The 26,701-nt window shown below is 46.9% G+C and overlaps 1 protein-coding gene across 1 annotated transcript in view; it reads left to right on the forward strand.

Moving 5' to 3' along the window:
• The window catches only part of LOC142313116 (uncharacterized), a 325,022-nt gene that overhangs the window by 83,829 nt on the left and 214,492 nt on the right, over nucleotides 1-26,701 (forward strand). Inside the window, exon 5 of the mRNA XM_075352101.1 lies at nucleotides 7,181-8,371. Within this exon, the coding sequence (XP_075208216.1) occupies nucleotides 7,181-8,371 (1,191 nt within the window). The remainder of the gene's footprint in view (nucleotides 1-7,180; nucleotides 8,372-26,701) is intronic.

The raw sequence follows: 26,701 nt of genomic DNA on the forward strand, positions 1-26,701 counted from the left end.
GAATAGAGCTATTTTAACTCCCTTCCGATGTAGACGATATAAGATTTGACTCCTCTTTTCAGGTTTATTTAAAACTTTAGCATTGTAGGTGCAAAAGGTTAGGTGCGACATCACAGAAAAGAGTGGGAAGGGGATAGAAAGAGAGAAAAGAAAAGGAAAAAGAAGAAGAGAGGAATAGAAATAAGATAGTTGAGAAAGAAAAGAGGTAAGTAAGCTAAGTAGGACTAGATGGCCTACTGCTCCTGAGTATCTACTAGTAGACTATTGTCTAATGTGGCACTCTGCCACGTCCCTAATAGAGGTACGGGGAAGCCTACGGCACTTCAAGAGCTCCCCCGTCCCCACGACAGACCTCCACATGAAATATGAATAACAATCCACATATGCAATTTAATAATGATCAATAACTTTTCCTTCCCTCCCTCCTCCCAACCCCCAAATGTTTGATATATTTCAAATATAAAACATATGGCACCGGGAGAACACGGTACAACCAACTTAGAAAAATGTAATTAAACCAGAGCTCAATATCAGATCTAGATGAAGTGGAAGGGGAGAAGGGGAAAGACAACTGGGGAAAGAAGGATTATCTAACGCAGGGAATGATGCGAAGATAAAGGACCAGTGGGGAGAAGCAGGAAAAATTTGGGGGGCAGGAAAAAAAAAAAAAAAAGTGGGGGAGGGGGTAAGAGAGTTGAATATGGTGTGTGCTAGAGAGTGATGAGAGTGTGGAGAATGTGGGAAGGTGGGAAGCGGGGAGAGAGAATAGGAAAAAAAAAAAGGTGGGGGAGGGGGTAAGAGTTGAATATGGTGTGTGCTAGAGAGTGATGAAAGTGTGGAGAATGTGGGAAGGTGGGAAGCGGGGAGAGAGAATAGGAAAAAAAAAAAAAAAAAAGGGGGGGGGGGAGGAGATGGTATGATGGGAGAGGTGGGAAAAAGCATTGATATAGTTATGCTCTATAGATATGTAGGTAGATAAACAGTCAAATATAATCAACATGTATCTCGCCTCCTGGCTCCTCCAGTATGTTTCCTACCTTTCTCTGGATGGTCAGCGATTATCAGCGATGTACATCTCGGGGGGATCCTCCAGCTCGTCTGTTCTGTACTTGTCGCCATTGCTCCCTTGGTGGTAAGGGTGTGGGACCTCCCGGAGTTGGCCAATCTGGCAGGCTGATCATAGGCAGTCCAAAAGTCCCTAAGAAATTAGGAAGATCTCCCAAGGACCGGAGGACTGCCGACTTCCCATTCTTCTTGGCTAGGAGTTGGAAAGGATATCCCCAGCGATATGGAATATCTTTATCTTTAAGGGACTGGAGTAGTGGTCTTAAGGCCTTACGTAGTTGTAGTGTTCTCCATGATAGGTCTGGCAGGACAATCAAGGGTGTCCCTTTATATGTACCCGCTCCTTTCTCTCTGCATCTTTGTAGTATGGCCTCCTTTTCTTTATAGAAGTGGACCCGACATATCACATCTCTTGGTCTGGCCGGGTCAGGGGATTTGGGACCCAGGGATCTGTGGATGCGGTCCAGTTCTGTGTGTTGTTCTGGATCACGTTGGAGGAGACGGGTGAAGAATTTTTGTGCCCATTCGTCCAGCTGTGATGGTTCCACTGCCTCTGTGAGGCCTCTAATCCTTAAGTTATTACGGCGATGCCGGTTCTCGATATCATCTAAATGGGTCAAAATGTCCTGTATCTGGGCTGTGTGCTCTGATAGGACTTGTTGATGTGATTCTATATGGGAAAATATCTGTTCCTGCACCTCTTCTGTAGCTGCTACACGCTGGCCAATTTGTTTGATCTCTGATTGTATAGCAGCCATGTCCTGCTTGTGGGATTCCCTTAGTTTCCCCAGCAAAGAGTCCATTTCCTGCCTGGTTGGAATTGATCTGATATGTGCTTTCCAATCCCAATCTTCCTCTTGTACCTGTGACTGGTCTGGTTTATTCTTGTCTCCTTTGTTTCTGCTGGTGGAGGTATTTGAATTGGAGGGTCTTTGTTCTTTAGGTGATGTATGTTGTTGTGGTGGTTTTATTACAGGCTCCTCTCCGGGTGCTGCAGGTCTGCTTCCCATAGCTGCTTCCCATAGCTGCTGGAGTTTGTTGTAATATTGGGCTGGAGCCTTGCTCTGCCTGTAACTCCCCTGGAGATCGTTGTTGTGTCTGGGGCAAGGGGTTATCAGTATTCCCCTCTGTGGTGCCCAGCTTTAATGTGTCTGCATTTAGAGCTGTGCTGGCTGCCAGCACGTGTGGGGGCAGTGAGGTCGCTCCTCTGCATGTTTGCTGAGTGTTATCTCCTGTCTCAGTATCTGCCGGCGCCATCTTGGAGAGAGCAGCAGTGTCAGGCTGAGAGGCTGCAGCCCCAAAAAAGCGGCCGATATCAGCACCTTCTCCCTCCTGGATCTGTGTGCTCGTTGCCCGTCCTCTCCTGCGCGCCATTACCGTCCTGGATCCCGGTTAGTGCCTGTGTTATTGGAGTTCTGCCGTGGGTCTGTGGGAGCTCCTTCTTTCTGTGTCTTAACACTCCATCGGCTAGCTCCGCCCCCCCCAAGAGATTTTTTTTTTAATTTGATCCTGGAGATTGCTGCTTGGAAAACATTTTTTGGTGTCTTCCTATTGATCATCTCCCTTTTTATTCATTTCTCTTCCATCCCTCTTTTTACCACTTGTTTGGGAATGCAGTTTCTTTTTCCTTTTGTGTCATTATCATAAAGAAGGACTAGTGTTCCTCCAGCCCTGCTCACTAGACACGTGATTGTCACACGACGTGAAAGAACCGGTCTTGGGACATCGGGGAGCTCAGGGTTGCTCAGAGTAAGTGACAGGGTTTATCCTTCCTGTTCTTCTCTAGAAGCAGTGCTCTTGGTGGAACTCATTGGTAACTGGTGCCTACTGTCAGCAAACTCCAACCTCAGAGGCTCTGGTGATGACTGGGTGGGCACTTAATCATGCCCCTCTGGATAAGCCTGGTTCAGGGCACAGTGAGGCTACGTCCCTTCTCCTCAACCTATTAGCATGACAGGTCTACATGTAATTCTTCAAATGACATGATTCAGATGAAACCCCCTAAAGATCCATTCACTGTAATGAGTCAGCAGAGTTAGTCTGGACTCCTCATGGCAGTGCGGCAATCATCCCTATCTAGTGAACGGTTATCTCCAAAAATTGTATTATTACACCGGATTCTTTATGATGTTACATCGTCATCTTCTCCCCATTCAGGTCCTTACAATATTGGATCCTCTCAGTGGAGATCTTCTATATAAGAGAATTCTCCTGATTGCCCCATCAAGGATGGATATGGACAGGGACAAGATGGCAGAGAGGATATTACACCTCACCTTAGAGATCCTCTTCCGGCTTACTGGAGAGGTGAGAGATTCTGATGACGTCACATTACATCATTCTTATCTATGGGAATAACAGATGGACAGAACTGGAGAGGTGAGGACTCTGGAAATGTCTGGAGTGAGATTTATTACTGTGTCTCTCCATAACCAGGATTACACAGTAGTGAAGAAGACCTCTAGTGAGCGCTGTCAGGCCCCTGTGTCTGAGGGATGGGGAAGACCCCTGAGCCCAATCACGGGGCCTCTACCTCACCCCCCGATACATGAGGACATCAATGACCAGAAGATCCTAGAACTCACCTACAAGATGATTGAGCTGCTGACTGGAGAGGTGACACTGCTGGGAATGCTGGGACATTATACAGTAACGCTATGAAGGGATCGGGGGTGACGGTATCATTGTATGTGTCAGGTTTCTATAAGGTGTCAGGACGTCACCGTCTATTTCTCCATGGAGGAGTGGGAGTATTTAGAAGGACACAAAGATCTGTACAAGGACGTCATGATGGAGGATCCCCAGCCCCTCACATCACCAGGTAATAGACAGGACTAAATACACACAGCCTATAATTATCTGTATGTAAGGAATGAATTCAGTCCCTGTATGTGTCTCTTCCAGTTCTATCCAGTAAGAGGACAACACCAGAGAGATGTCCCCGTCCTCTTCTCCCACAGGACTGTAAACAAGAAGATCCCGATGTTCCTCAGGATGTGTTTCCTCCAGCTCTACCCAGTAAGAGATTTCTACTCATGTACTTTCTGCACTAATTTTGTGTTTACATTTTTAGACTTTCTGCTCTGGATTTTTTTTCAGCTGTATTTTCTTTGCTTATAGTGTCTTCTCTATGTTGTTATGAAGGCAACTTAAACACCTGCAGAGGGTTCATGAATACCCTGTTTCCCTGAAAATAAGACCTACACCGAAAATAAGCCCTAACATGATTTTATGGGATTTTTCGAGAATGTTTGAAATATAAGCCCTACTCCAAGAATAAGCCCTAGTTACAGTCAGGAGTTGGGAGGAATCAAACTGCTCAAGTTCTGAGGAACCCCACTCTCTTTTTGACTCCATCAGTTGTATTCTAAGGTTGATTGTTTAAGGATCTTTGATGATTTCAAAGTCATGTGACATGATGTTACCAAAGGTCTCTTAATTGCAGGAGTCTAAATGAACTGAACAGGACACAGGCTGGCATGCCGGACTGGTATTAGGGGAAAGGGAGAGCAAACTGAACAATTTCACAGGGCCCCCATAATCCTAGTGGCCCCAGTGTTTATATGCCAATTATAGGACTGCTTAAGGACCTTTTTTACATCACATCATGTGACCAAAGGCTGGTGTGTGTGTTCACGCCAATTTTAACCAGCTTTGCCAAAATGGGCAGAGCTTGGCCAGAACAAGGGTGTGATGCCACCGCTTCTCTAATTCATAACAAACTGCAATGTTTCCTATGCCAGAAATCTCACTCCAGTCCCTGGCATCATTTTTCAGTGTACATCATTGGTCTTGATGAATTTGAACCCTAATGTTTATCTGTACAGGCTGCAAGACCCTGCTACCTGCTTTGGTTACAAAGCCTAATGCGGGCTTTACACGAGACAATATATCGTGCGATATGTCGTCGGGGTCACGGTTTTCGTGACGCACATCCGGCATAGCGCACGACGGCGTCTCGTGTGACACCTCCGAGCGACGCAGTATCACTCACAAATCGTGAGTCGTGTACTCATCGTTAACTTTCATAATATCGTTTATTTACATGGGTGCAGGTTGTTCATCGTTTCTGTGGCATCACACGTTGCTCCGTGTGACACCACGGGAATGATGAGCACAGCTTATCTGCGTCCCACAGCACCCGCCGGCTTAATGGAAGGAAGGAGGTGGGCGGGATGTTTACATCCCGCTCATCTCCACCCCTCCGCTTCTATTGGCCGGCTGCCGTATGACGTCGCTGTGACGCCGAACGTCCCTCCCACTTCAGGAAGTGGACGTTCGTGGCCCACAGCGAGGTCGTCCGGAAGGTAAGTGCGTGTGATGGGGGTTAAACGAGTTTGTGCGCCACGGGCAGCGATTTGCCCATTACGCAAAAACAACGGGGGCAGGTACGATCGCTCGTGCTATCGCACGATAGATCGACTGGTGTAAAGCAGGCTTTAGGATAGGCTATCAGCATTACAGTCCCAGACAACCCAGTTGAGTTTTCAGCATCTGTCTTTATTTTATTTTCGTCTTCGAAAAAAAACGCTTTGAAATTGTCTATGTTGTGGATCAATGTTTCAAGGAGATGTTTGCAGGTTTTGCCAACTGTCATGGCAGCGTCAGGATCTGTTGAAATGATAGACTCTGGTACTTTGCATGTTAATTTCTCTGCTGTCTGTGAGCAGCGTAGGGAGACGCAGGCATCAAACCTCAGGCTTGGGCAGGCTAGTAAGAGTTATTCTCTGCTGGGCTGCTTGTTAATGTCTGTGATCACATGCTGTAGAGGAGAAAGTATTGTTTGCTCCCGTTCTGTATATGCTGGCTGGACTATTTCATTAATGCCAGCTATCGTTTACCTATACTGATCTGGTGAGGTGTTGTGATCCAGATTTATGGGTGTTTTTTGTGCATTATTACTGTGAGCTGTTGTGGTGTTAACCCTTGTTGTCATTCTTGTTGCTGCCTTCCTGCTCTTGCTTTTCTCCTTAGCCTCTCACTGTTTATTTTTGTGAGTTTGCAATGATTCCCGTCTGTCTTAATCTGTATTTCCATCATAATCCTGCCCCTTCCTTCCCTTGGGGATTACAGATTAGATCTAGTCAGGAGACTAGTAATGCACGAGACTCCGGCATCTCCATCTTCAGGGCTAATCCAAATGTTAGGAATAGCTTGAGGTCCCCTAGTGTGAGGGACAGTATAGGAGCCCCCTATCCCTCATTATCCTGCAGTCACATTGTGACAATCAATCAGATTATTTACTGTAGCACATTCCAGAGAACTGGTGCTAGGAATGTGAGAGCCGAATTAACAAAGATGTAACTCTTAAGGCCGCTTTACACACAACGATATCGCTAGTGATCTCATTAGCGACGTGACACGCCCAGATCGTTGCTACGATTTGCCGCGATCGCTCATAAGTCATTTTGTAGCTGTCACACGTACCCATCTCACAAACGACATTACATCGTTCAGTGAGATATTGTTTGACCAAGGCGGTCATGTGGATGTTGTTCGTCGTTGGCAGGGTATCAAACGTAACAATATGTCTGCTGCGTTCCAAACAACGGACAATATTTTGAAACTGAACGTCGTGTCAACGATCAACGATTTTCGCTATTTTTAAGATCGTTCAGAGTCGCACGTAGGTGTCACACGCAACGACGTCATTAAAGACGACGGAAGTGCGTCACGAAAACTGTGATCCCGACTACATATTGTCAGATAAATCGTAGCGTGTAAAGGGGCCTTTAGATCTCGATATTGGACAACAGATTCAGAATACATTTTTCCCTAATTTAATTTCTGATGTTATGGTTTAAAAAAATTAAATGTACTTTCAAGATAATATCATTAAAAATTAATAACTTTGTGTTTATTTTTAGCAGATGACTGTATTGGGATTTCAGATGGATCTCTAATATCTTCAGAATTTATAACAGATGATGAAAGTATCCCACATGATACATATGAAGAGCATGCTGTTGTCCCAGATATACCTTCAGTCCCTCCTAGGAAATCTCTATCATCTGATCTTTTCAAACAAGTCCAAAATTTCGATTTATCACAGAATTGTAAGCAAAATAAAAGTTACAGAAGGGATGTGGAATACGAAACTGCTCATACAAGGGAGAAACCATTTTCATGTTCAAAATGTGGGAAATGTTTTACCAGGAAATCAAATCTTGTTGTGCATCAAAGATCTCACACAGGTGAGAAGCCATTTTCATGTTCAGAGTGTGGGAAATGTTTTACCAGGAAATCACTTCTTAATATCCATGAAAAAACTCACACAGGTGAGAAGCCATTTTCATGTTCAGAGTGTGGGAAATGTTTTACCAGGAAATCACATCTTGTTGAGCATCAAAGATCTCACACAGGGGAGAAGCCATTTTCATGTCAAGAATGTGGGAAATGTTTTATTCAGAAATCATACCTTGTTATACATCAGAAACTTCACACAGGGGAGAAACCATTTTCATGTTCAGAGTGTGGGAAATGTTTTATTCGGAAATCATATCTTGTTGAGCATCAAAGATCTCACACAGGTGAGAAGCCATTTTCATGTTCAGAGTGTGGGAAATGTTTTACCAGGAAATCACATGTTGTTGAGCATCAAAAATCTCACACAGGGGAGAAGCCATTTTCATGTCAAGAATGTGGGAAATGTTTTATTCAGAAATCAAACCTTGTTATACATCAGAAACTTCACACAGGGGAGAAACCATTTTCATGTTTAGAATGTGGGAAATGTTTTATTCAGAAATCAGGTCTTGTTGTGCATCAAAGATCTCACGCAGGGGAGAAGCCATTTTCATGTTCAGAATGTGGAAAATGTTTTATTTGGAAATCAGACTTTGTTAGACATCAGAAACTTCACACAGGGGTGAAACCATTTTCATGTTCAGAGTGTGGGAAATGTTTTAGTCGGAAATTAGACCTTGTTGAGCATCAAAGATCTCACATAGGAGAGAAGCCATTTTCATGTTTAGAATGTGGGAAATGTTTTATTCAGAAATCAGGTCTTGTTGTGCATCAAAGATCTCACACAGGGGAGAAGCCATTTTCATGTTCAGAATGTGGGAAATGTTTTATTCAGAAATCAGTTCTTGTTGTGCATCAAAGATCTCACACAGGGGAGAAGCCATTTTCATGTTCAAAATGTGGGAAATATTTTATTCGGAAAGAACATCTTGTTAGTCATCAAAGATCTCACACAAGAGAGAAGCCATTTTCATGTTCAGAATGTGGGCAATGTTTTACTAGTAAATCAGGTCTTGTTAAACATGTGAAGAAGCCGCACAGGGAAGGGAACCTTTTTCATGTTGTGAATAATTGAAATGTTTAACTGGTAAATCAAGTTTTGCCGACCATCAGAAAACCAACAGAGCGGACCAGCCATTCTTGCTTTCAGAATTTGCCAAATGGTTTTAAGACTAATCAGATCCTGTTGTCTGATGAGTCACACAGGAGAAGCCATCATGATGTACTATAATTCAAAGGGTTTTATAAAATAAAATTGGCTACAATTGCTCAAGTAAGGATTTGTGAGGAAAAGAACCATTTTATTTATTTTTAAACTTATTGTATTTTTTGGACCATAAGACACACCTAGGTTTTGAAGGAGGACTATAGGGAAAAAGATTGACACAAAAAATGTGGTCATCACGCACTGTTATGGGGGGGGGGATCTGCTGCTGACACTGTTACTGGGATAAAATCCCCTAATTCTGTACAGATGTCACCCATCCTGGGCCCCATGCCCCTTACACCTTACAGGTACTGTTGATGTGTCTCCCATCCTTGTGTATACTGTATATCCATCCTGGTATATACAGTGCTGGCCAAAAGTATTGGCACCCATGCAATTCTGTCAGATAATACTCAATTTCTTCTTTAAAATGATTGCAATCACAAATTCTTTGGTATTATCTTGTGTTTTTTCATTGCAAGCAAAATAAATGAAAAGAGAATGAAACAAAAATCAAATCATTGATCATTTCACACAAAACTCCCAAAATGGGCCAGACAAAAGTATTGGCACCCTTAGCCTAATACTTGGTTGCACAACCTTTAGCCAAAATAACTGCGAACAACTGCTTCCGGTAACCATCAATGAGTTTCTTACAATGCTCTGCTGGAATTTTAGACCATTCTTCTTTGGCAACCTGCTCCAGGTCCCTGAGATGTGAAGGGTGTCTTCTCCAAACTGCCATTTTGAGATCTCTCCACAGGTGTTCTCTGGGATTCAGGTCTGGACTCATTGCTGGCCACTTTAGTAGTCTCCAGTGCTTTCTATCAAACCATTTTCTAGTGCTTTTTGAAGTGTGTTTTGGGTCATTGTCCTGCTGGAAGACCCATGACCTCTGAGGAAGACCCAGCTTTCTCACACTGGGCCCTACATTATGCTGCAAAATTTGTTGGTAGTCTTCAGACTTCATAATGCCATGCACACGGTCAAGCAGTCCAGTGCCAGAGGCAGCAAGGCAGCCCCAAAACTCCAGCCTGGCTTTTTTATGTCTCTGGGTAAGAAGTGGGGTCTTCCTGGGTATCCTACCATACAGTCCCTTTTCATTCAGACGCCGACGGATAGTACAGGTTGACACTGTTGTACCCTCGGACTGCAGGGCAGCTTGAACTTGTTTGGATGTTAGTCGAGGTTCTTTATCCAACATCCGCACAATCTTGCGTTGAAATCTCTCGTCAATTTTTCTTTTCCTTCCACATCTACGGAGGTTAGCCACAGTGCCATGGGCTTTAAACTTCTTGATGACACTGCGCACCGTAGACACAGGAACTTTCAGGTCTTTGGAGATGGACTTGTAGCCTTGAGATTGCTCATGCTTCCTCACAATTTGGATTCTCAGGTCTTCAGACAGTTCTTTGGTCTTCTTTCTTTTCGCCATGCTCAATGTGGTGCACACAAGGACACAGGACAGAGGTTGAGTCAACTTTAATCCATGTCAACTGGCTGCAAGTGTGATTTAGTTATTGCCAACACCTGTTAGGTGCCACATGTAAGTTACAGGTGCTGTTAATTACACAAATTAGAGAAGCATCACATGATTTTTCAAACAGTGCCAATACTTTTGTCCACCCCCTTTTTTATGTTTAGTGTGGAGTTATATCCAATTTGGCTTTATGACAATTTTTTTTTTGTTTTTCATTGAAGACAAATTAAATGAAGATAACAATACCAAAGAATTTGTGATTGCAATCATTTTCAAGAAGAAACTGAGTATTATCTGACAGAATTGCAGGGGTGCCATTACTTTTGGCCAGCACTGTATGTTGCCCATATTTATCCCATCCTGGTATATATGATTCTTGTCCTAGTATATATGTCCCCATTCTTGTATATATAGCCCTCATCATGGGTCCATGCTGGTATATATTTCCCCATCACGCTGCACACATAAGAAAAGATTATACAATACTCCCCATCCCTCCGCTCTCCTGGTGCACAGTGTTCTCATCTGATGCTGGCAAGTGACTTCAGCATGTAAGCGGAGAAGCACATGACATTACTGCCATGTGCCCGCAGTTACACGCAGACGTACGTGTTAGAGAATAGTCAGCCATAATATGCTGAGCAGCCATGTTGTATCTAACAGCCATCTTGGGAAGACTTCAGCAAACTAACTTTGCAGCTAATGAGATTCATTGGCTAGAGTTCTCCCCCCAGAGAGAACATCCGTGTAATTAGCAAGTATAAGATAAGGTCCACAAAAGGTTAAATCGAATAGAAGAATACAGTCATATGAAAAAGTTTGGGCACCTCTATTAATGTTAACCTTTTTTCTTTATAACAATTTGGGTTTTTGCAACAGCTATTTCTGTTTCATATATCTAATAACTGATGGCCTGAGTAATATTTCTGGATTGAAATGAAGTTTATTGTACTAACAGAAAATGTGCAATCCGCATTTAAACAAAATTTGACCGGTGCAAAAGTATGGGCACCCTTATCAATTTCTTGATTTGAACACTCCTAACTACTTTTTACTGACTTACTAAAGCACTAAATTGGTTTTATAACCTCATTGAGCTTTGAACTTTATAGGCAGGTGTATCCAATCATGAGAAAAGGTATTTAAGGTGGCCACTTGCAAGTTGTTCTCCTATTTGAATCTCCTATGAAGAGTGGCATCATGGGCTCCTCAAAAGAACTCTCAAATGATCTGAAAACAAAGATTATTCAACATAGTTGTTCAGGGGAAGGTACAAAAAGTTGTCTCAGAGATTTAAACTGTCAGTTTCCACTGTGAGGAACATAGTAAAGAAATGGAAGAACACAGGTACAGTTCTTGTTAAGCCCAGAAGTGGCAGGCCAAGAAAAATATCAGAAAGGCAGAGAAGAAGAATGGTGAGAACAGTCAAGGACAATCCACAGACCACCTCCAAAGACCTGCAGCTTCATCGTGCTGCAGATAGTGTCAATGTGCATCGGTCAACAATACAGCGCACGTTGCACAAGGAGAAGCTGTATGGGAGAGTGATGCGAAAGAAGCTGTTTCTGCAAGCACGCCACAAACAGAGTCGCCTGAGGTATGCAAAAGCACATTTGGACAAGCCAGTTACATTTTGAATGAAGGTCCTGTGGACTGATGAAACAAAGATTGAGTTGTTTGGTCATACAAAAAGGCGTTTTGCATTGAGTCAAAAAAACACGGCATTCCAAGAAAAGCACTTGCTACCCACAGTAAAATTTGGTGGAGGTTCCATCATGCTTTGGGGCTGTGTGGCCAATGCAGGCACCGGGAATCTTGTTAAAGTTGAGGGTCGCATGGATTCAACTCAGTATCAGCAGATTCTTGACAATAATGTGCAAGAATCAGTGACGAAGTTGAAGTTACGCAGGGGATGGATATTTCAGCAAGACAATGATCCAAAACACCGCTACAAATCTACTCAGGCATTCATGCAGAGGAACAATTACAATGTTCTGGAATGGCCATCCCAGTCCCCAGACCTGAATATCATTGAAAATCTGTGGGATGATTTGAAGCTGCTATCCATGCTCGGCGACCATCAAACTTAACTGAACTGGAAGTGTTTTGTAAACAGGAATGGTCAAATATACCAGGATCCAGGAACTCATTAAAAGCTACAGGAAGCGACTAGAGGCTGTTATTTTTGCAAAAGGAGGATCTACAAAATATTAATGTCACTTTTATGTCGAGGTGCCCATTCTTTTGCACCGGTCAGATTTTGTTTAAATGCGGATTGCACATTTTCTGTTAGTACAATAAACCTCATTTCAATTCAGAAATATTACTCAGTCCATCAGTTATTAGATATATGAAACTGAAATAGCTGTTGCAAAAACCCAAATTGTTATAAAAAAAAGGTTAACATTAATAGGGGTGCCCAAACTTTTTCATATGACTGTACAATTGCGTCAGTTGATAGATGGTGATGTGTAGTCATTAATAGCAGGTGTATTGAATCGATAAAGAAATTAAGTTGTCAATAGAGTTGTGAGTGTGTGAAGAGTTATGTGAAGTAGAGGCGCCTTCAGGAATCAGAAATGTCAGCAATGACGACATGGCTGAACTAGTGAAAAGTATCATCGAGGCCCATAGGAATACAATACGTTTTTACCGCAATGCTCGTAAATAATGTCATGATGTATCATTACAGTATATTCTTTGTTCTCCAACGTATACGCCTTTCTCTGCAGTATGAGCTTTCCTTTGTCTAAGGGCTCCAACACACATCCGTTAAAACCACGCACGTGTGATACAAGCCGTTTTTCGGGTCCGTTTTCCGTTTTTTAGGTCCGTTTTTATGGTATGTGTGGCCAGCGTGTGTATCCCGTATGCTAACCGTATGTGCGTGTGGAATGTCCGTGTGTGTGTGAGTGAAATAACTGACGTGTGTGTGTTGTCCATGTAAAATGTTCCGTGTGTGTGTGTGATGCACAATGTCGTTGATACATGTCGGCAGACAGCAGACAGAGTTGCGCGATGAGAATGAACTCAGGTGAACTTCACCCGACTTCATTGTCATGCTGCGGCTCTGTCTGTGTGCTGTGTACTGATTAGCGGTCACCCGTGAAGGACTCACCGGTGACCGCTAATCCCCTGACTGAATTGAGCAGCCCTCTCTCATACTCACCGTTTCCCGATCTCCGGCGCGGCGCTGCACGGCTGTTATAAAAACTTTGGCGGCTTTTACTATTTTGAAAAAGCCGGCCGCCCATTAATCAATCTCGTATTCCCTGCTTTACCCGCCCACCGGCGCCTGTGATTGGTTGCAGTCACACACGCCCACGACGCTGAGTGACAGCTGTCTCACTGTACCCAATCACAGCAGCCGGTGGGCGTGTCTATACTGTGCAGTACAATAAATAAATAATTTAAAAAAACGGCGTGCGGTCCCCCCCCCCAATTTTAATACCAGCCAGATAAAGCCATACGGCTGAAGGCTGGTATTCTCAGGATGGGCAGCCCCACGTTATGGGGAGCCCCCCAGCCTAACAATATCAGTCAGCAGCCGCCCAGAATTGCAGCATAAATTATATGCGACAGTTCTGGGACTGTACCCGGCTCTTCCCGATTTGCCCTGGTGCGTTGGCAAATCGGGGTAATAAGGAGTTATTGGCAGCCCATAGCTGCCAATAAGTCCTAGATTAATCATGTCAGGTGTCTCCCCGAGATACCTTCCATGATTAATCTGTAAGTGACATTTAAAAAACACACACACACCCGAAAAAATAATTTATTAAAAATAAAAAACACTAACAAAGTCCCTCATCACCAATTTATTAACCCCGACAAAGCCCTCCATGTCCGGCGTAATCCACGGACCTCCAGCGTCGCTTCCAGCTCTGCTACATGCAGGTGACAGGAGCTGCAGAATACACTGCCGCTCCTGTCAGCTCCACGCATCAAAGGAGGTGAGTAGCGCGATCAGCTGCTGTCAGTCAGGTAACTCGCGGCCACCGCTGGTTCCAGCGGTGGCCGCGGGTAACCTCAGTGTCAGCTCAGCTGATCGCGCTACTCACCTTATTTGTTGCGTGGAGCTGACAGGAGCGGCGGTGTATTCTGCAGCTCCTGTCACCTGCATGTAGCAGAGCTGGAAGCGACGCTGGAGGTCCGTGGATTACGCCGGACATGGAGGGCTTTGTCGGGGTTAATAAATTGGTGATGAGGGACTTTGTTATTGTTTTTTATTTCTAATAAATTATTTTTTCGGGTGTGTGTGTGTTTTTTAAATGTCTCTTACAGATTAATCATGGAAGGTATCTCGAGGAGACGCCTGACATGATTAATCTAGGATTTAGTGGCAGCTATGGGCTGCCAATAACTCCTTATTACCCCGATTTGCCAACGCACCAGGGCAAATCGGGAAGAGCCGGGTAGAGTCCCAGAACTGTCGCATATGATGTATGCGGCAATTCTGGGCGGCTGCTGACTGATATTGTTAGGCTGGGGGGCTCCCCATAAGGTGGGGCTCCCCATCCTGAGAATACCAGCCTTCAGCCGTATGGCTTTATCTGGCTGGTATTAAAATGGGGGGGACCGCACGCTGTTTTTTTTTAATTATTTATTTATTGTACTGCACAGTATATAGACACGCCCACCGGCTGCTGTGATTGGGTGCAGTGAGACAGCTGTCACTCAGCGTCGTGGGCGTGTGTGACTGCAACCAATCACAGGCGCCGGTGGGCGGGTAAAGCAGGGAATACGAGATTGATTAATGGGAGGCCGGCTTTTTCAAAATAGTAAAAGCCGCCGAAGTTTTTATAACAGCCGTGCAGCGCCGCGCTGGAGATCGGGGAACGGTAAGTATGAGAGAGGGGGGGAACTGACCGACAGACAGCTAGAGGGACAGATAAGACAGAGAGACCGACCGACACACATAGAGACCGACCGACGGACTGAGGGAGAGAACGAAACAGAAAAAGAAAAAAGACCGACATCACATGAAAAAAGCACAAAACGTACAGGGAGCAAACAGAGATGCGCCCGTGTCACTCGGACGTGCACACAGACCCATTGACTTTCATTAGGTCCGTGCTGCGTGTTGCGTGCAGAAAACGGACATGCTGCCGTGCAAAACGCACACAGGTACGGATCACGGACATGGACAAACGGACATGCATCAAAAACGCACGTGGAGCTTTTATCATACAATAACATTGGTGCACGTTTGGCCGTGTCTCCAGTATACACGGAAACGGACCAAACACGCACGTGTTTCACGGATGTGTGCAGGCCTAACATGTATAAAAGCCCCCACATGCCTTTCGGGGGACACTTCTTCATCTGTTGCTAATTCTGCTGTTCTGCAAGACACCTGCGTGTGTCATCCTGCCACATAACCTGTCTTATCTGCTCTGTTGCTATCTCGGAATAAACTTCAGTCTTTGCTTGGAACGGATTGTCTACAACGTCTTCTTAGCTCTCAAGGTTTACGGACATTTTCTTTCAGTAAACTGCCAGAATATTCACTGCTCCCCACAGCCGGGATTATGGGTTTGGGGAGCAGTGAATATTCAATGTCTAATAGTAGACACACGTGATCGCCCAGTCATAGGAGTAAGCGGGCGGCTTAGTAATCATGTGTACCCGCTATTAAAGAGAATGAATATTCGCTGCTCCCCATGCTAATAATACCACCTACTTCTTGGTTTGGGCTGGCTTCATTGCCTAGAGGTGGGCGGGATTATGGCGTGGTGAGCAGTGAATATTTTTAGCTGGCACACTGTTAGCCTTTTTGAGAGCCTTTAGGAACATTTGTGAAAGGTTTTGATGCTGGATTATGTTTAGATAATTCACTAATCTCAGGTTGCCCACTGCTTTGTATACTAAAAAGTGTAGCCCCAGATTGGAGATAGGAACTCTGAAGTATATCACATTGTATATAATTGCATTTCAAATCTTGTTGTTTTGTTAATAAATGCTTGTAAATATATATTCTTCATGCCTATCTTTCTTTATTGTCTATATGTGATGATTTTGCCTCAGAACCTCTGGAGTTGGCGCAGAGCTGTAGACATTTTGCAAAAAAATAGTGAGGGGAGAATTGAATCACACTGGATCCTAGATATGTGGAAGTTGTTAAGACGCTCTGTTCCCAAATTATCAATGCTTTTATGCCAAAAAAAACTGTCACAAAAATTTGGAAAGTTGTGAACAGATTTGGCATTTTCACTCTAAAATTGGCAGAGCTTGGGTGGGACGGGGGCGTGACAGCACAGCTCCTTTAATTCATGACAAGCTATGGTGTTCCCTATGCCAGAAATCTCACTCCAGTCCCTGATGGGAGTAATATTTGTAGCATGGCACAAGGAGGCACATGCCACTCGTTAAACGCTCCAGATTCATGAGGAGGCATTTACCTCTTCATGAATCAGGAGTGGACCCCACAGAAATGGGGCTTTTTATGTTAAAAAACTGATTCCTTTGCAATGGATAATTGTAATAAAAAAAACTAAAGGATTTTTTCTGTCTGATATCCAAGAGATTATTTTTCCTTTCTCGCCTTTTCATTGGGGGACACAGACAGTGGGTAGTATGGTGTCTCCAGGGGAGGCGTGACACTAGTTTGCCAAAGTGTTAGCTTCTCCCCCCACAGCATATACCCTAGCTAGGCAGGAAACTAGCTCAGTTTTTTCTAGTGTCAGCAGGGAGGCTGACATGTCTGGACTGAGCTCCACCAGAAGTGCCTCAGGCCAGCTTATTTTGTTTTTATTTTTACTTTTTATTTTGATTTCTTTTTCTTATTCATTCTATTTTTGATATGGGGCAATACCAGGGTGCCTGCCACCCCCGTTCCCCCCGTGTACGGGCAGTGGAAACCTGGCGTGCACAAGCCGTCAGTCTTCCCTCGCGCCCAAGTGGTCGGGTCTGCGTACCCCTCCAGGCTCCCTGGAAGCACCTCACACCAAGGTAGCTCCAGAGGGCTAAGCAGAGCCGAGGACCTGCTTCAGCCTTGAGCCGAAGATGCGTCCCTGAAATCCCCGCATCCATCACCGGTGCGTCTTCAGACGGAGTCAGGAGCAGGTAGAGAGACGACCAGTCATCTGTCCCCTGCATCCAAACCGCCGCCTGGAAAGGCGCCGGTGATGCGATGCAGGCCGTGATTCCAGGGAGCATCATTCATTTAGCCCTCGGCTTCGGCCTGCATTCTAGCAACGCCCCCTCTCACTGCTCTGGAAGCCGCTCCCTCACTCAGGAGCAGCTCCTTTCCGATTGGCCGTCACGCTTAGTCCCAGCCCTGAGACCAATCAGCCTCCGGGGGCCGTCTCTCTCCTCCATGCTGCCAGGAACGCTGGACGCCATTTTCCACGTGGGGAGCAGACTCCGGTGAGATCACCTCCTTGGCTCTGCACTTCTGCAGCACTATATACCGCTCTGCTCAGCGGTATATCGCTGTCTCTCTAGCGGTGTGCGCCTGCTGGCTAGCGGTGTATATCAGCTACTAGCGGTATATACTGGCTCTGCCTGCAGGTATATGCCGACTGTTTGACAGTATATGCCATTTTGCTATCGGTATATACCGGCTGTGCATAGCAATCACTTTATAATACTGCTAGTGGCTCCTCACTCATATAACAACGGCATATCCCTATATTAGGCTGTAGGACTCTGTTGCTGACATGCGTAACCGCAAGGGTGATAAAGCTTCCCAGGCGTCCTCTACGGACCTGTACTATGCTTGTACCACCTGTGGACGCTCGTTTTCTAATGGCCGAAGCTATCCACTATGCCGGGGCTGCGATGCCCCTACTACCGTGTCACAACAGACCCCGTTGCCGGACCAGGATGCCGTGCAGTCTCTGGATTCTGCTCCGGCCACCGGCCAGGCAGCACCCCCGTCTGATGACGTAATGCCTGCATGGGCTCTTCTAATGTCTAAAAGGTTAGATGACCTTGTCGCTCAGATATCCCAGCCGTCCTCAGGCTCCCACAGCCTTCCCCTGGCCCAGCTCCCTCAGAGGAGCCCGCCTGCTTCGTCTGGTCCCTCTTCCCCAGAACGTAAAAAGGCTGTTTCCAAAAGGCGCCATTGCGACCTCTACGCCTCATCCGACTCGGACGATGGTCAGTATGACCGAGGTTCCGTGACCTTTAGTAGTCACGATTCTCAAGACTCTGACTCTGATTCAGATGTCCTTTCTGAGTCTAGGCATATAGAAGACACACTAATTTCGTTTGTCAATCACTCTCTGTCGATCTCTGATCAGCCTCCTGACCCGACTTCTCAGTCAGCAATCAAGCGGGCCAAGAAGCCTCCTAAATCCTTTGCTCAGGATCCGTTTTTTCTGCAAATTATATCTAAACGGTGGGATCACCCTGATAGAAGGTTTAATAAAAAACCCTTCTCTTCATTCGCTTATCCCTTTCCCTCTGAAATGGTTAAGCCCTGGTCAGTACCCCCCGTTGTGGATCCGCCAGTATCCAGACTGGCTAAACACACGGTCATGTCTGTTTCAGAAAACGCATCTCTCAAGGACTCGTCCGACTGCGCAGTTGATGCTGCGGTCAAATCTATTTTCCAGGCTTCGGGCTCCTCTCTTCGCCCCCTGTTTGCCTTAACATGGGTCGCGAGAGCTATGGGGGTGTGGAGCAAGAATCTACGCAGGATGCTTCGCTCTTGTAATATTCCCCCTCCCGCTTTTGAGATCCTTGATTTGTTCTCTCTAGCCTCTAATTATTTTCTTCACGGCTCCCGAGATGCAGCTAGTTTGTCAGCCCTATCGGTCCTTTGGCTAAAAATATGGAATGCGGACAGTGCCTCCAAGAAATCCCTGTCCACACTCCCCTTCCATGGCCTGCGTCTGTTTGGAGTATCCCTGGACAAACTCATATCTGAGACGACGGGTGGTAAAAGTACCATTCTACCTCAAAAGCGGCCTGTACCCAGGAATTATAAAAAATCTCCTTGGCGCAGGCAGTCCTTTCGGCCTGCCCCCCAAAAACCATCAGCCCAAGGATTATCCCAACGCTCAGATCGAGGATCCGGTCCCTAAAGGGGCTCTTCTTGGTATTCCCACTCCAAGCAAACTAAACCCAAAGAACCTCGCTCTGTACAGGCCCCCTCAGCATGACGCCAGGTATCCCTCAGATCTGACTCCGGTTGGAGGGCAGCTTCTGCTTTTTCAGGATATCTGGCTAGACCACACTCGCGATGCTTGGGTTCGAGAAATCGTCACCTCAGGTTACAAGATCGATTTCCATTCCCTGCCGGCCAACAGGTTTCTGCGTTCTCGTCTTCCAAAGTCCAAAACGCAAAGCTAGGCCTTATTTCAGGCCATAGCCTCTTTACAGAAAGCAAATGTTATCATTCCAGTGCCCCTGGAACAGCGCGGCAAAGGTTTCTATTCAAACCTTTTTGTCGTTCCCAAAAAAGATGGCTCTGTCCGCCCTATCTTGGACCTCAAACGGCTGAACAAATTCGTACGGATTCGAACTTTCCGAATGGAATCATTTAGAGCAGTGCTAGCCGCCATGGAACCTGGAGAATTCCTAGCTTCCATAGACGTTCAAGATGCTTATTTACACATTCCCATATGTGTCTCTCATCAACGGTTCCTTCGCTTTGCCGTAGGACACCGTCATTTCCAATTCAGGGCCCTCCCCTTTGGGCTGGCCACTGCGCCTCGGGTCTTCACAAAGGTCATGGCGGCTGTCATGTCCATTTTACACCCCAAAGGCATCCTGGTCGTTCCCTATTTGGACGACCTTCTTGTCAAAGGGAGCTGTCTTCAAGTTTGCTCAGAAAGCGTGCAGATATGCCTAGACACGCTGTCAAGGCTAGGGTGGCTTATCAACTTCAACAAGTCATCCCTCATTCCTCCTCAGCGCATCACCTTTTTAGGTATGCTGATAGACAGGGCTCAGTCCCGGGTTTTTCTTCCAGAGGACAAGAGGTCTTCCCTGATCCGGGCCGCCCAATCCCTCCGCTCTCGCCGTCACACATCCCTTCGGAATGTAATGAGAGTGTTAGGCAAAATGGTGGCGGTCATAGAAGCCGTGTCCTTTGCCCAATTCCATCTGCGCCCTCTACAACTGGATCTTCTATCCTCCTGGGACAAGAATCCAGCTTCCCTAGACCGGTCAGTCCGCCTATCTCGGTCTGCGCTCAGCTCCCTCATCTGGTGGACTCAAGCCTCATCCATATCTCAAGTGAAGTCCTTCCGCCCGGTCCACTGGCAAGTAGTCACGACGGATGCCAGCCTGATAGGCTGGGGGGCGGTGTTTCTCCACCACACTGTTCACGGACGCTGGTCTCCTTCCGAGCGCTCCCTGCACATCAATCTTCTGGAGATCAGAGCCATATTTTTGGCCCTTCAGAATTTTCAAGCCTTACTATTGGGCATCCCTGTTCGGATCCAGTCAGACCATGCCACGGCCGTGGCTTACGTCAAGTGTCAGGGAGGAACTCGCAGCAGGGCAGCGATGAAAGAAGTATCCAGGATTCTTCTTTGGGCAGAGATGCACATTCCCATTATTTCAGCTGTCCATATTCCGGGGGTAGACAACTGGGCCGCAGACTTTCTCAGCAGGCAAGGTCTAGCGGCAGGGGAATGGTCCCTCCACAACGAAGTGCTCCATCAGATCACTCTTCGTTGGGGACTCCCAGATGTGGACCTCATGGCTTCTCGAATGAACGCCAAAATACATCCCTTCATATCCCGGTCGAGAGACCCGCTAGCGCTCGGCTCCGACGCTCTAGTCTTTCCGTGGTCACAGTTTCGCCTACCCTACATCTTCCCTCCGTTTCCTCTCATTCCGAGAGTAATCAAGAAAATCAAAGTGGAGGGAATCCCGGTGATCCTCATGGCCCCGGACTGGCCCAGGAGAGCCTGGTACCCAGAGCTTCTCCAACTGCTCGGCGACACTCCCTGGCGTCTTCCCGACCGCCCGGATCTTCTGTCGCAATGTCCAATATTCCACCAGAATACAGCACAGCTGCTTTTGACGGCGTGGCGCTTGAATCCTTGATTCTAGCAAAATCAGGTCTTTCTTCTAAGGTAGTTCATACTATGCTTAATGCTCGGAAGCCCTTCTCCGCCAGTATCTACCACAGGACCTGGAAGACCTATCTTTCCTGGTGTGACCATCATAATCGTCGCCTCTTACCTTTTCAATCCCTAATGTTCTTGCCTTTCTGCAAGACGGTCTGGACTCGGGTCTAGCTCTCAGTACCCTTAAAGGACAAGTTTCTGCCTTGTCAGTATTTTTCCAGAAGCAGCTGGCTTCTCGCCCTCAGGTCCGTACCTTTCGTCAAGGGGTGGCGCATTTGGTCCCTCCTTATCGCCACCCCTTAGATCCCTGGGATCTTAATCTGGTTCTCGGAGCTCTTCAGCTTCCTCCCTTCGAACCTTTGAGAGAAATCTCTCTTCAACGACTGTCCTGGAAGGTTGCCTTTTTAGTCACCATAACCTCTATCAGGCGAGTGTCTGAACTGGCGGCCCTTTCCTGTCGCTCACCTTACCTGATTTTCCATCATGATAAGGTGGTCCTTCGGCCTTCCCCCGCTTTTCTCCCGAAGGTCTATCTTCTTTCCACTTAAACTAGGACATTGTGTTGCCGTCATTCTGCCCAGTCCACTCTTTGACAAAGCCCTTCACACTCTAGATCTCGTCAGGGCTCTGCGGATCTACATCTCCAGAACAAGTCCGATGCCCTCTTCGTCCTCTCACAAGGACACAAAAAGGGCAATCCGGCTTCTAAATCCACGATTTCTCGATGGATTAGGACTGCCATCTGTGAGGCTTACAAAACACGAGGTGTTGTTCCTCCTCAATCTGTGCGGGCCCACTCTACGCAAGCAGTGGGTGCTTCCTGGGCTATCCGCCATCAGGCTTCGGCGGCCCAACTTTGCAAGGCCGCTACCTGGTCCAGTGTGCACATGTTTACAAAATTCTACAGAGTGCATACGCATGCTTCCGCAGATGCTGCTCTTGGAAGACAAGTCCTTCAGGCGGCAGTGGCCCATTTTTAAGTGGCCACTGCTCGGTTTTTTGACAGTGTTTTGATATATGTTCACTGCAGTTACAGTCATTAGTCAGCTCTTAGTCTGATGTTATACACTGTTAATAGTTCAGTTCCCACCCAGGGACTGCTTTGGGACGTCCCACTGCCTGTATCCCCCAATGAAAAGGCAAGAAAGGAAATGACATTTTTGTGTACTCACCGTAAAATGTCTTTCTTGGAGCCTTTCATTGGGGGACACAGACAGTGGGTAGTGTGCTGTCTCCAGGGGAGGCGTGACACTAGATTTGCAAAAGTGTTAGCTCCTCCCACCCACAGCATATACCCTAGCTAGGCAGGAAACTAGCTAACACTTTTGCAAATCTAGTGTCATGCCTCCCCTGGAGACAGCATACTAACCACTGTCTGTGTCCCCCAATGAAAGGCTCCAAGAAAGACATTTTACGGTGAGTACACAAAAATGTCATTTTTTGTGGGGATACCCACACATAGAGATATACGGACCCATTGAAGTTCGGGTTTTTCAGTCGGACTTTAAATAAAGTTCAGTTCGGGAACCGGACTTGTCCTGAACCCCATTGGAAGTCACTGATTGGGCAGTTCGGGTTTCCGCCCAAATGCATCCAGCCATAAACAGAGCATTTATTACCAGGGGAAGGAGGGCGGAGTTTTTTCCTTGTACACAATACATCCTATAACGATGTTTTTACCTCCCCGTGAAAGCCATTCACACACTGCAAGCGGCTCGCACTGGGCCGAGCACTGAGTGTATCCGAGCACACCGATGCTAGATCGAGTGGTTAGGATACATAAAGCACCGAACTCCGAACGCTATCTGATTTTTTTGTATAAAGTCTGCATTCAGTACAAACACCGAACTTTACTGTTTAGGATCACTCATCTCTGCCCACAAACCTTTATTACAGTTTAGATTATGGGTGTAGAAGAGGCCAGAACTGAAAGGGGCCTATCTCTTGGTGGAGAGGAAGTAACATTTATGATACCTATGCTGGGGTTTTGTGAATTTAATGGGATTCGGTCACTAAGTGTTTACCCCTTAATTAAAAATCAGTATAATGTAAAGACAGTGTCACATTAGGTACGGGGAAGTACCAAGCGAAAGGGAAGGAAAACCCTGTGCGTAGGGAAGCGGAGATGGTGACCTCTGACTAAGCCTACCGCTGGGCCCTGAGTTCCTACACCACGCTGAGCCGGATACCTGACCCTAGGCTGACCCTGATCTGGGCCCTAAATAGGGAACGGATGGGTTGAGCTCTTCATCAACCCGACTAAGCACTAAAGGACAAACAGAGATAACAAACAAAGGGAAACAACAAACAACTTATCTCTAGACGACTCATTAAGAACTTCAGTAAAGAGCAATAACAATCCTGCTGGTGTGTGCAAGCCTCCTGCTAGCATCCAGAGCTTGTGAAGGAACTGAATAAAACTAGTACAAGTTCAGGAAAAATGAGAGTATTTAAACCCAAGGGGAAATACAGATTATTAGCAACTGAAGGGAAGAGGAGCTCCCCTGGATCCTAAAGAAAAAAGGATGAAAACCCAGCAGAGGAGATATCAGTACACTGAATATTGACAGCAGGAACAATAGAAAGTCAGGGAACATTTTGCGCAGCCAAATGCTGTGACCTTCTAATGCCAAACACCACAGGACTGTCTGTTACCCGTGACAGACAGGGACTATGATTCCAATGATATGTCATTTACTGTGCTGCTTGCTGTAGTTTTGATAAAATCTAGTAGTAAAAAAACTACTACTAGTAGTAAAAAGCAGTATTATGTAGTAAAACTGCTGCAATGTGTCCTCTATCTCCATTAGCTCTGTATAACCCTGCCCCCACTTGATTGTCAGCTTTCTGTCTATGCTCATTGTACACAGCGGTCAATCAGTGGTGTGGGTGAGGTTATACACAACAGCATTTTTAGAACAGGTAGATCTTAAGCAGGTGGCTGTAATGTTCGGTGCAAAGGAGGATCCACGGGTCCGTGCATCGGACTCCCCCAGGGAGACCACCAGGAGCGAACTCCTGTACAGGGCCTGTCTGGCAGCCACCCCAGAGGGCCTAGATGTACAGCAGCCAGGACACGAGAGGAATACGGGTTAGTGTCCTTAAGATGTCCGTGCAGGTTATGGAGGCTGGTCCAACGGTAGATGTGGGCTGAAGGAAATCCGGATGGATGAGTGGAACCGGGTACAGGTGCCGACTGGTGGTAACAGATGAAGTCCGAGACCAGCAAGGGTGCAGAGTGCAGAGTGATGATACCGGGTGAAGTCCAGAACCGGCGGCGAGTATAGACTGGCAGAAGATGATGGGATCCACAGCAGACTGTCACCGGGGAAACTCCTGGGAAACCGGAGGACTGGACACACTCAAGCTGGCATTCGGGATCTGTGGGCACAGACAGAGTTAACCTGGGTGCAAGATACAGAGGGACCTGAACACCTAGCACAGAGACAAAGCAACTAGTACATGTTGAACAGGCACCGCCCACATGGAAAAGGAAGTCTTATATACCATGTACCTGTTAGCAGCCATATCCTGTTTCAGAGACGCTGGCCCTTTAAAACAAGGTGAGAGAGCGCACCCGCGGCCTAGTGCGCATGCGCGAGGCCCAGGAGCCGGAGATCAGTAAAGGATGCAGAGGAGGAGACGCAGGAGAGCTGGAGGTAGAGTCCCGGGCTGCAGCGAGACGGCAGAGCCGACGAGCGGGCAGCACAGAGGAGGCTGAGGAGGGAGAGTGGGAGCAGCGGCCGCGGTCAGAGTGCCCGGGGACCGGGTTGGTGAGTGATGAGCGGTGCCGTGACGAGCGGTGCCGTGGCCCCGGGAGCATGACAGTATCCCCCCTCACGCCCCCCTCCCTGCAACCCGGACAAGAATTTGCGAGGAAGAAGAGGAGCATTAATGTTCTCCCGGGGTTCCCAGGACCCTTCCACGGGACCGAAACCTTTCCAATCAACGAGGAAGAACGGCCTACCTCTCACCCTCTTCATGGCTAAGATGTCTCTTACCTCGAACACATCATCAGAGGTAAGAGGAGGAGAATTACCGGTATCAGAGAAGTAAGGACTGAGGATGACCGGCTTGAGCAAGGATACGTGAAAGGAGTTAGGGATGCGCATCGTGGCTGGGAGCTGCAGTTTGTAAGAGACCTCGTTGATCCGTTTGATGATCTTGAAATGACCCAACTTGTAAGAGGGGATCTTCAGCCGGACGTACTTGGAGGAAAGCCACACTTTATCCCCATGAGAAAAGTGAAGAGGATCGAGGCATCTTTGTCAGCATGTTTCTTCATCGGAGCGGAAGCACGTTCAAGAGATGTCTTGACGGCACTCCATATGTTGGAGAAATCTCTGGACAGGGCATCTGCAGCGGGAACACCAAAGGTAGAGGGTACTGGTAGTAGCACGGAAGGCTGAAGACTGTAGGCAATATGGAAGGGAGAGCTGGAGGAGGACTCACTGATGTGATGGTTGTATGAGAACTCAGCCCAAGGAAGTAGCGTGGACCAGTCGTCATGATGAGCGTTCACAAAGTGCCGAAGAAAGGAAGTCAGGACCTGGTTAACCCATTCAACCTGGCCATTCGACTGGGTATGGTAGGCCAAGGAGAAGTCCAGAGATACATCTAGAAGTTTACAGAGCGCCCACCAGAAGCGCGAGGTAAATTGAGTCCCCCTGTCAAACACTATATGCAGGCGAAAGCTGTGAAGCCGGAAGATATGCTGAATGAAGGCGTCGGCGAGTTCCGGGGCACAGGGTAGTCCAACCAAGGGAACAAAATGGGCCATCTTGGAGTAACGGTCCACCACGACCCAAATGATGGAACAACCAGAAGACGACGGCAAGTCCGTGATGAAATCCATGGCGTTGTGTTGCCACAGAACTGAGGGAATGGGCAGAGGCAAGAGACGACCGGAGGGCAGGTGCTTGGGAGTCTTGTTGCGGGCACAGGACGGACAAGCGGCGACAAAAGAGATGACATCCTTACGAAGAGAGGGGCACCAATAGTGACGAAAGATAGTGCACCAAGTTTTCTTTTGACCCGCATGTCCGGCCACCTTCAAGGAATGACCCCATTGAAGGACCTTTAGTCTGTCGGCCTCCGCAACGAAGGTCTTCCCTGGGGGTATCTGCGACAGAGTGATGGGAGCCACCGGGATACACACGCGTAAAATCACACGGAACGTGTGTCCGTGTGGTAAGTACGTGTGTGTTTTCCCGCACGGATGACATGTCCGTTTTTGGCCGTCAACATGCAGGCACGGACCCGCTAAAGTCTATGGGTCCGTGCCTGCACGGATGGCACACGTAGAATGTCTGTGTTCAGCACGTATTGTCCGTGCGCGTTTTTCATCCAAACATCAGCAACACTTGTTTCCAATCTATCAGGTCAATTGAAATCCATTAATTCTGGCGCCAAACACTCATATCCTGTCTCATTTGCAAGCCAGACGGCAGCTGGGCACCTGTCCTCTCACTGCAGGGGAACACTGAGCTAAGACAACACCACAGGTACTCATAATGGCGCCTAGGATCGATACAGAGAGGCTGATTGGGGAAGTAGAGAGGCATCCAGAGCTATGGGACACACGTGATGATGGATACCACGACAGGTTGATGGTGGAGAGAGCATGGATGTCTGTGGCTGAACAAGTCTACCCCAGAAATGGATGGTCTCTAAGCA

The sequence above is a fragment of the Anomaloglossus baeobatrachus genome, chromosome 5 (assembly GCF_048569485.1).
Source record: "Anomaloglossus baeobatrachus isolate aAnoBae1 chromosome 5, aAnoBae1.hap1, whole genome shotgun sequence".
In the NCBI taxonomy this organism is placed as follows: Eukaryota; Metazoa; Chordata; class Amphibia; order Anura; family Aromobatidae; genus Anomaloglossus; species Anomaloglossus baeobatrachus.